This window comes from Triticum urartu, unplaced genomic scaffold (assembly GCF_003073215.2).
Source record: "Triticum urartu cultivar G1812 unplaced genomic scaffold, Tu2.1 TuUngrouped_contig_5221, whole genome shotgun sequence".
Taxonomy (NCBI): domain Eukaryota; kingdom Viridiplantae; phylum Streptophyta; class Magnoliopsida; order Poales; family Poaceae; genus Triticum; species Triticum urartu.
The window spans coordinates 1-10,970 of NW_024115879.1; the positions used below are offsets into that span (position 1 = coordinate 1).

Sequence of the window (10,970 nt, forward strand, 5' to 3'; positions counted from 1 at the left end):
GGAGGGAAGTCGAAGCGGTGGCTTCGGAAATCTCGTGCGCGTTTGGTATTAGCTTCGGTCGCATGGGTGAAAGAGCCATCAACTCGACTGGCTCACGGCCTCGGGGCCGGACGGAAAGTCGGAGCGGCGGCTTAGGAATTCTCCTGTGTGTAGTGTTGGCCTTCGTCGCCTGGGTGGCAGTATCATTGACTAGTTTGGTGTGCAGCCTCGGGTCTGGTGTAGAAGTCGGAGCTGCGACTCTGAAGTCCTCTATAGTGTTGTGGATTGTCGTCTCGAGTCACTTGGCTGATATAGTCTCGGGTCCGGTGTAGAATCATTTCTGCAACACATGTAATGTTGTAGAAATTTTTTTGGAACAATTATTTTGTTGCAAAAACATTTTTGCAACTGAGGTTTTGTTGTAATTTTTTAAAAATCAACTGAGGCTTTGTTGTAGAAATTTTCCGTGAGAGAGGTTTTGTTGTAAAACGTAAACCTTCATAGACCATTGCAACACCGCATATGTTTCAGAAGTATAGCCCCTGTTGCATGAAGGATGGTATATAGGTCCTCACTTACGCGTGTTATCCAGGGAAGGTGTTGGACGCGGCCATTGCAATCCGCCGATTGATGGTAGGCTTTTGCCATAACTAAAATACATATGTGAAGGATTAAGTGTTGAATTATATATTAGATTTTGGCCCATACAACAAACAATTCCTGAAAAATCTGAAAGGCCCATGTGAAGTTTCATGACATGGTCGATTATGAAATTTCTCATTTGGCGCACAAAATAATACTCTCCCTGGGAATTCCCTATTCACCACTCTCTACGGCGAACTATCATTCAATCGCACAGAGAAATGACTTAGCGACCAGATTGGGCCGACTCATATTTGAGCGTTTTACACAACGCAAGCAACCCTTTTTTAACCTTCTAGACGGATACCTAAACCGGTTTTATTTTTCTCACTGGAATTTTATTTGGTTTTTGTTTTTTATCCTTTTCTTCTTCTTTTTCTTTCCCATTTTTAAATTCCAAATTCATCATAATTTTCAAAAATTGTTTGCTAACCTAAGAAAATGTTCATAATTTTATCAGTAATTACAAACAAATGTATTTAAAAAAATAATCATTAATATAAAAAAATATTTGGAATTTTAGCAAATGTTCATAATTTTTTAAAATTAATATTTCCAAAAACACTAGAAAATTTAAAAAAATTGTATTTCAAAAATCAGTTTATATTTTCAAAAAGTTCCAAGCTTTCAAAAGGTGTATAGAAGATTCAAAAATTATTATTGATTTCAAAAATTGTTCTTGTTTTCTCGAAAAAGAATCATGATTCAAAAAAATTCACATTTAAAAAAATCTCGGGATTGTAAAAATGTTCGGTATAGTATATTCGCTATAGTTTGGTTTCTGTATGTCACTAACGAGCAGCTCGGCTCGTTAAGTTCGTACTCGTTAAGCTCGTGCTCGTTAAGACTCGGCTCATTAAGCTCGTTAAGATTAACGAGCAGAAAAACCTGCTTGGCTCGGCTCGTTTGAAGCTCGTTAAGCTCGTGAGCGCTCGTTAACAGATTGTAATGTATTATGATATACAGGATGAATGCATAGGTGTGGTTTTCAAGATGAAATATGGTGACTACAAAAAAGAAATGCACTAGTTTGTTGCCTCATATGTCGAGTAGATTGAATTGATGGGCTGAGGTGCTACAAAAAGTTTGTCACATAAGATGAAAACATGTCTTATGTTGTTACTAATGAGCTTAACGAGCTACTCGTGAAACTCGTTAGCTCGTTCGTTAAGCTCGTTAAGCTTAACAAGCTCAAATCAATGATTGGCTCTGTTCATTAAGAAGCGAGCTCCGAGTTTAACGAGCCAAACTATCGAGTGCTCATTAAGCTCGCGAGCTACGAGCTTATGGTCCAGGCCTAGTGAAGACCGCTAAACAGAGAAAAAGATGAAAAACCCGCTGGAGATTTACTGGCATAGTGGGGCATCCCATTACCTGTCATTGCGCTACTGGACCAAATAAGTGTCCAATGGCCCAATGGGAGACCTAATACGCTACTAGCAGCAAACAACAAACGACATGGGTCCAGAAGTTAGCCTGCTGATGTCAGAGCATTGGGCATCTCAAACCTTCTTTAAACGTTCGAACGGTCCGCTCGGTCAATGATCGATCACGAAAGCGGATATGGGTGCGCGCACCACGTTGGATCAGGGTCACGTTGACCCCACATATATTCCTTCCTCTCCGCTCGTCGGATCAAACCGTAACCACTTCACTCCATTCCCCTCCGCCATCCAAGCTTATCTTCGGCGGCGGCCGGCCGTCTTCGGCATGGCGGACATCGGATCTGAGTCCTTCACCTCTTGATCCGTCAACCCCGAACTTATCCCACACAGCCCCGAGGAGGAGATGGCCGTCCGGCTTGCGCAACGCCGCTCCTGGGAGGAGGCCTGTGCACGACAGCGCTCGGACTCCTTCCTTCGGGAATCCATTGTGCCTGCCCAAGTGGCGCATGGATCCGACGCTAGGGCAGCCATCGCTGCCTCACCGGAGGTGGTGCGGTCCGTTTGGTGTCCGAACGCGGTGGCGGATGTGTAACCCCTCCGTTGGCGCCTCGAGGCCATGGACGCACCATGGGCGTTGTCCGACGCAAACATGGCAGGGCGTGCCTGCCGTGCGCGGCAGCGGGCACGGGAGGGCAGCGTTTGCGGCGGTGGGTGTTGACGAGGCGGAGTCGCATTCTCCGGTGCCCCGTACGGTACAACACTTTGGGCGCCACCATCACGTCATGGTGGATGTCGCCGGCTCGTCCCAGGACAGATCCATTATCGACCTGACGTCCACCGACACCTAACAGGTTCCGGGCTCCGACGAGAAAGAGTAGGGCATGGGAGACGGCGACGCCCCGTGTCTCGTGAGCTGGCTCGTGTCCCATGTCCTACTCTACCTTGCTGGCGACTAGACCAACACTCTGGGGAGCGTAGCCGGCCGCCGGGCATGGCCACGGCGACCGGACAAGCTCCGCTTAAAAATCACTACATTGCATGTAATAATACAGATTTGAGGTTTCTAATTTAAGGTATTCGGATGTGGATTATATTATTTAAGATTTGATCGATCATTGTGCACGAACACATCTGGGCACGTCGGCGACGTTTGAAGCCGGATTACCCATCACGGTTGTAGATGCTCTCAGTGAGTGAGATGTAGACGGACCCTTTCAGTTATGGACGGGACCTATGGGCGCACGTCCGCTATACAAGGCTGCGCGGTGGCATGTATGGTTAGTCCATCCTCCTGAGATGGTGAACCTCCTGTAAGCCTTCAGCTTATTTATTAATCGACGTGTTGATGGCTCAAAAATAAAGTTATGGGCGAGACCTTCATCCTCCACATTGACGTCGGGCCTTTATGCCCACTTTCAGAATTTGATGAATACCCTTGTCAATCTAACATGCTTCCCTCACTATGCTCGTCTCATGGACGATTTGGAACGAGCATAATGCAAGAGTGTTTAAGCATAAGAGTATTCCATCGCCAATCTTGCTCTCCTCCATCTCTGCCAAGGCCAACCTTTGGGTCACCACCGGCGCAAAGAAGTTAGGGTCTTTTATTTCACGCGAATAATCCGCATGCCGTGTTTGTGGGGTGTCATGTAACAAACTCTTTTCTATCTTAACTAGTAAGCTTGCACGTGCAATGCACGTTTTGATAGAAATTCATTAGAAAATAATATTTAAATACATGAAACTTACATTTTTAGTTTACATATAGCAATATCTTACATGAGCAATGGTTTACCATACATCTCACATACTCTATGAATTTAAATCTTGATGTAATATGTACTTAACAGATTTTCCTAAAGCATATTGAAATTAAATCCGCCATCGCAGTTCACCAATCAAGAATAATCTTAATGAACACCCGAAACATTCTTCCTTCTTAACCCAGAAAAATACCTATTACAATCCAGACACCTATATGGGGCCTATCAGATCATCGCAATGAAAAAAATCGGATAGGTAAGTAAAAATTAATCATAATATATTTCTTAGAATATTACGACAACTACAGTTCACCATCATATAGCTGCTGAGACCATCGCCGGTGTTGCCCGAAAAAACACCCTCATAGCTCAATGTTCTCCTTGATAACAATCTGCGGGCCTAATCCTCTTTTTCTGCATCTTTTAGCTCATATCGTTCCTTCTCTCCAGGCTACATGTTATTTCTAATCATAATCAGCAATTGTAAAACAAATAATGTAAGCTCACATACATGCTATAGCATACATATTTCAATTGCAGCTTCATACACAAGGAATATAGTAAGCGTGCACAAGCAATGCACGCCTCGACTGATGTTACAACCAGATATGCAAATTCTAAAGATATTATGATTACACTAAAAATATGACAACCAACCTACAATTTAAATGATTTTCAAGCAACTCTACAATTTAGCATCATATGCATGGAGTGAAGACACCTGATTACCTTAGTATGTCTTAATACACTAACCAATTCTTGTACAACATAAGGGGTGCATGTTGTATGTGGCTTCATTCTCAGTGTAGTTGATTAGATGCACCAAAATTCTTATCTCACAACTATACTTTAGGAGAACCACAGGTCATTATCTTTAGAGTTTTCATGAGGTAGAATAAAAAAATGAAATATTAAATATTCACCCTGCAAATTGGTTGGTTCAATTCTTTCTCGTTCCATGAGTGCACAAACCAAAAAGCAAAATAACCAGATAGACATGCTACGTACATTGGAAACCAATTGAAATCATGCAGTGTTGATTGCATGCTTGTTTGTCTATGGAACATCCGCCTTGAAAGCAATTCAGTGACAATTGTTCTCTGCAAAATCAACAGTTTGCTCGCTCCTTGTCTCAAGAGACAAAAATGAAATCAAATATATCTTGAGATAAGTAAATATAGAAATTTCATCTAAAAATATAATATAAAACCGATATCAGCCACATGAGAGTTCCATTTTGATTCCTACGACCTCATTTGAAATCTCAACAAATTAAAGTACATTATGCATATTCATCAATGACAAAATAATTCAAGTCCGTGTATGCTATAAAGGAACGAATCCGATCTATCTAAATATCATGAATAGAGAATCACAAACTGCACACCCGCAAATATAGTATTTACAACAATAATGAGGAGGAGGAGGTCGTGCGGGAGGAGGAGGAGGTCGTGCGGACGGTTTTCTCTTTTTTTTACCGCGAGGCAGATTAGCCATCGATCGATCGTGGCTTAACCCGTGGTTGGTAGCGTTAAACACAGAAGAATTAAGAGCCATTAAATTTTGACGATGGATGGATGTGATTGTTTGGATCTGTCTCTCTCTTTCTTTTATAGTGGTAGTAGATGAGGATTGTAACCCAATGGCATTGGTGGGTAATTAAAGTATAAAACGTGTTTAATGTTTTGGAGGAATGTAGGCCTTCAGATTGCAGGTTTGGATAGATAGGGTGACTTGGTTCTCCGCCCTCTCTTTCTTTTATAGGGGTAGTAGATTAATGGATGAGGCAAAGCTTCTGCCTCCGTTTTAAAAAAAGAAACATGTTTCCCTGCTCAACTTAGTAGTGACTACTGACAAGCAGCATCTGGTCACTCTCACATAGTCACATGATAGGATCGTAGCTAGGGAGAAGCTGACAGGAATAAAATATATATAGAGAAAAAATCATCTCCATGCATGATCGCTCGATGGACCATGCACTACAAGGAAAAAAGCTAGACATATACTGGTCGATGGACGACTGGAGGACGTATAAAACGTAGCCACTCCAATCGATCCCTTGCTAGTAGTGCCCATTGGTCACGGGCGTCTCGACGTCGACATGGCCGCCGTTGCCGTTGCCGTTGCCGAGCTCGTGTTGCTTGATGTGGCCATGGCCGTTGGTCGCCAAGGTCAAGGGCAGCGCGCCGGCTCCTTTGACGCTGACGTCGGAGAGTTGGCTGGGGCTGATGATAATCTTGTCCTTGCTCTTGCCCCAGATGAGGAAGTAGAGGCCTGCCACGATGATCACTGCACCAATCACACTGAAAGCAAAATTGAAATGATATCACTGGTATGGAATAATGTTGCACACTTGCACTAGTGCATGTATATCCTCGTCCATTTTGATATGGTGGAAGCACTATCGTACGTAGTACCTTCCGAGGGTGATCTCCTCCTTGAGAATGATGGAGCCCATGACGGCAGTAATGATCATGCACAGCGGGTTGAAGGCTGTCACGAAGACCGGGCCCCTTTGCCTGGACACGACGCCCTGCAAGTAGTACGCCACGCCGGAGCACACTATGCCGGCGTAGACCACGGTCAAGAGGCGGGTGTCGAAGCCGATAACCCAGGCATGGGTGTTGGCGCGCTCAGCGACGAGGGCGACGGCGCCGCTCATCAGCGAGCCCATGCCGCAGATGAGCGCCGTGACGGAGAGCTCCGCCGGGTAGCTCCGCAGCGTGCTGGACTGGAGGATGAAGAAGCACGACCAGACCATGCAGGAGCCGATGAGCATCATGGTTCCTTTCAGCCAGTCCCGCGCGGCGGCGGCGCCGACGGCGCCCTGGCCACCGGCAGCGGCGTGGTGCTGGCCCTTGGTCCACGGGAACTGCATGGCGGGGCCGTGGTAAAGGATCATGAGCACGGCGCCGGCAACCGTGAGGACCGTGCCGGCGATCTTGGCCTGGCTGTGCAGGCTGCGCAGCCGCACTTTCTCCATGCGCAGGATGAGGGCCAGCACGAAGGTGACGGCCGGGAGGGTGTTGAGGAGCGCCGTCGCGAATCCCGCCGAGGTCAGCTTCGCGCCCAAGAAGTAGAGGTTCTGGTCAATCACGGGCCTGAGAGACCCATGCAACACAGCACATCAGTCACTAATCAAGAAAGAGTTATGTGCAGTTAACAGTACGGACGTACTCGAGGATTGCGAGCCCCATGATCTTGAGGAAGATGGCGGTTGTCATCTTTGGCCTCCGTCCTCTGCACATGTTATACGTAGGTTGGAGCAAAATACACAATTAGGTAGTGTTTCTCTCATGGATAATGATCTACGAAATATGAATCAAAATGAACAGTCTTGCAAAGTCGAAGTCGAAGTTGATGCTATATCCATGAAATTTTGCATTGAGATCCATACAAAATTTTCTTTTTAATTTTTTCTGTTTCTTCTTGCATGTTACATCATTTGATTTAGAATTGACCTAGCCACACCCACACGTATACTATAATTTAAAGTGTATTAGTTGATGTAACTCTATGGATGAACGGTGCATAAGCTTCTGGTTGACATGTGGGGCCTGGTGGTTCCATACATGGTAGGTCCTCCACCAGTGGCCAATCAGGTCACACTGCCTAGTGGAGGTCGTCCAGGTGCGTTTACACGTACGTAAACACACATACCGCACATATGCCGGTTAGCTAGCTACATGCACCTGCTTATGTGTCATTTCCTACTTCTGCTAATTAATGCACTCTGATATTATGATTGATCCATCCATATACAAATGACGATTTAACGCCTGATAAGGAAAGCCAAGAAAGCTAGCTGCTTTGCCGGTACAAAATAGAATAAGGTATCAAGATGTGCACCTACACTTTACTGGATTAGGATCCACGAGTGCAGCTTGCACCATCTAAATGAGACAAACATACCCCTAAAAAAAATTCTAAATGAGACAAAAATGAGAATATATGAACCGAGCAAATTGTACGTGCGTGTTAATCGATCGTGGGGGTGCACGTTTGGCAAGTTGGCCTTGTTAATTTTCATGATCTTCCTTTACTATATTGATCCATTTGTTCTGTTGTCCTTGGCTCCTGGAAACTTTGTCTAACTAACTAAAAGCAAAAGCCAGAGTGTATGGGAGCATCGGTCAGAATAATGCTGGCAGCTAGCTGCACATCCACGCATGCTTGTGTAAAACTTGAAGCGCTCATTTATGTTGGAACCGTCTACTCTAACTAATTAATGATCTATCTCTAGTCCTCGACTTTCATGGTAGCTCATGGCAATGTATAAACAACCGAGCCCTCGCTTAGATAGTTAATGAGATGATTGTACCCTGAGTTAATTAAGATCATTACATCTCGTACTGTGTGGTGAACTGGTGACTTTGCCGTTTGACGTAGAGGCTCATCTGCTGAAGTGTACGTGTTGATCATGATCCTCAACCGGATGTTCTTCGAAGGAAAAATAGGCAACATTGACATTATATGCACGCCGCCCGCATGATGCGTGTGCATGCGAGCGAGCCCATGATGCAATACCTACTGCACAACGATGCACGGACAAGAGAGTGGCGCTTGCGTACGTGCGAGAGCGTCGTGTGTGTGAAGGAGAGTATAGTCATTCGATGCATGGATGAATGGAACTAGGTAGGGTTACCTCTCGAAGTAGAGGGCGAAGGGCGTCATGACGGCGGTGGCGACGAGGTTACGGTAGACGACGAGCACGAAGTGGCTCATCCCGGCCTTGAGGGACGCCACGGCGATGATGTACATCCCGGCGAACCCCACCTGCAGCAGCACCATCGCCAGGTATGGCTTCACATCGCTCACAACTTTCCACCCCATACCCATACTTCTATCTCTCTCCTCCGGCTAGCTAGCTACTTCTCTCTCACTCAGTAGCCCGAGCTCGATGTGACTCACGCAAGCAATGGCCAATGGCTGTGATCGTTGGCGATGAGCTCACAGGGAAACCGGCTCCTTTATATAGACGCGCTCCACCGACACTGTGCGGCCAACGGTACATGTAGGGTTCAGGAGCAGGATGAAAAGCGTAGTGTGGCTCATCGGTGGATCCGAGTCATGGCCTTTGCGTCCCAGCGCTAGCTTAGCTGATAAGATGTAGCAGCAATACCATGCTACATAAGTGAATGATATTATTCCCGGAAAAATAAAATGTGAATATTAATCTCTTTGTTCTAAATGCGTAATTGTAAATCTAGAGATTCTTCCGAAAGGACCAGAATCATATATTTACTTTCTGCTAATAAATAAAAGTAGAATTAAAATGCACTAAAGGTCCTAAAAGTGTCCTCGAAGTCTCAAAATACACATTGAGGTCCTAATCCTATAATAAGTGGTTCACTCAAGGTCCATGTCAGTCAACCTCGTCCTCTACACACGTACTTAGCTAGGCTAGATGTGCGCCATGCACGCCCCGTGCAAACTGCTGCACGCCGCGCACGTCGCGCATGTACTCTGCGCTCCCCGCGCTCTCCTGTAACCTATACATATGCTAATGCATTCATCGGCAGCACCCAAGGTGCATTGCCCAAACTCCTCTCTCCACTCACATGGTATCAGACACCAGGCCCCTCTAGCGCCTGACGTCGCTTCCGCTGCCTGCTCCCCTCCCGTCTCCGGCCATGTCTGGGCCGACGCCTCCCCCACCCCCACCACCTCCTCCCCCTCGTCCTGGTCGCACCCTCGCTGGCGCTCTTGACGCCGCCGCCTCCGCTACCCCTCGGGCCCCTGCACCTACGCTCCTCACGCCCTCGGCATTTGTGCTGGGCATGCGCCCTGGCCATGACGCTCTCACCACTGGGTCGTCCGCCGCCCAGCCACTGCCGCTCTCCCCCCTGGCTGGTGTGTTCATCAACCACCATGTCCCCCTCGTCCTCACGCTGCAGCCGCCCAATTTCTCCCAGTGGCGCACGTTGTTCGAGGTGATGTTCCAGAAGAGCGGCGTCGCCCACCACCTCACCGGCGGCCCCCGTCCCGGCGATCCCGCCTGGCTTCAGGATGATGCACACATCCTCTCCTGGCTCTACACACGTGTGAGCAGGGAGATCTTCGGTCTCATCCACCAGCGTGACGTGACCGCGGCGGAGGTCTGGGCCGCGATCACCTCCCTATTCATGGAGAACCAGGAGCATCAGGTGGTGTTCCTCGCCACTGACTTCCGGCGCATCGAGCAGGGTTCCTCCTCCGTCATCACTACTTTGGGCGCCTCAAGGAGTGCGCTGACCACCTCGCCGACCTCGGTGAGCCCGTCAGCGACCGCGAGCAGGTCCTGAACATGTTCCGCAGTCTCCACCCGCGCCTGCGCTACGCGATTCCCATCCTCACCATGCAGACGCCGTTCCCGTCCTTCCTCTGCTGTCGGGCCTTCCTCCTACTTGAAGAAAGCTGTCACACGGCGGACACCACCACCGAGACGGCTCTCCACGCCGCGCGCACTCCTGCTCCTGCTCCTGCCAATGGAGGCGGGGGAAACCATGGCGGACGCGGTCGCGGCAAGGGCAAGGCGGTCGACACCGATGGCTTCAACTCCGGCGGGGCCTCCTCGTCCCGCACACCTGCACTGCCGGTGGCTAACACTACCCCCTGGACCGGCATGGTCCATGCCTGGCCAATGCCATGGCGTCCCCATGCCCCAGGTGCTGGTGTTCTCGGGCCTCGCCCCGGGGCTTCGCCACCGTTCGCCGGCGCCGTCTCCCACTACTACAACAACACGACGGCGACTCCATCGGCCGCACCACACCCGATCCCGCCTGGAGCTCCTCCGCTGCAGTGGACTCCTGGCGCCGTCCCGCCACATCCCCTCTACGGTGCGGCTCCCACTCCGGCGTGGGATCAGCACGGCCTGGTGCAGGCCCTCAACAACCTCCACGTCCAGCAGCCCCAGCCGCCGGCGCCCACCGCGGATTGGTATCTCGACTCAGGTGCCTCGTCGCACATGGCGTCGAGCTCTAGTATGCTCTCCGTCTCCCACCCCTATACTTCCTCAGGCATTACAGTTGGTGATGGGACCTCGCTCGCGGTTACACACACTGGTCACACCTCCATTCCCACTACCACGACACCTCTTGCACTTCGCAACGTACTCGTCTCCCCCCACCTCATCAAAAATTTGATTTCTGTCAAAGCCCTAGCTCGCGATAATCCTGTTAACGTCGAGTTTGATGATCGTGGTTTCTTTGTCAAGGAACGA

General features: G+C 48.4%; 1 protein-coding gene and 1 long non-coding RNA gene across 2 annotated transcripts; both read right to left on the reverse strand.

Moving 5' to 3' along the window:
• Positions 1 to 3,892: 3,892 nt before the first annotated feature.
• On the reverse strand, positions 3,893 to 5,178 carry LOC125528931. Its single transcript, XR_007292492.1, has 2 exons — positions 4,778 to 5,178; positions 3,893 to 4,220 (listed from the first exon to the last, which is right to left on the reverse strand). It is a non-coding gene; the product is annotated as an uncharacterized LOC125528931 (long non-coding RNA).
• A 504-nt stretch (positions 5,179 to 5,682) lies between these two features.
• On the reverse strand, positions 5,683 to 8,723 carry LOC125528930 (WAT1-related protein At1g44800-like). Its single transcript, XM_048693346.1, has 4 exons — positions 8,415 to 8,723; positions 6,947 to 7,009; positions 6,187 to 6,870; positions 5,683 to 6,072 (listed from the first exon to the last, which is right to left on the reverse strand). The coding sequence occupies exons 1-4, from the start codon at positions 8,606 to 8,608 to the stop codon at positions 5,832 to 5,834; spliced, it is 1,182 nt and encodes a 393-aa protein (XP_048549303.1). The 5' UTR covers positions 8,609 to 8,723; the 3' UTR covers positions 5,683 to 5,831.
• Positions 8,724 to 10,970: the final 2,247 nt, after the last annotated feature.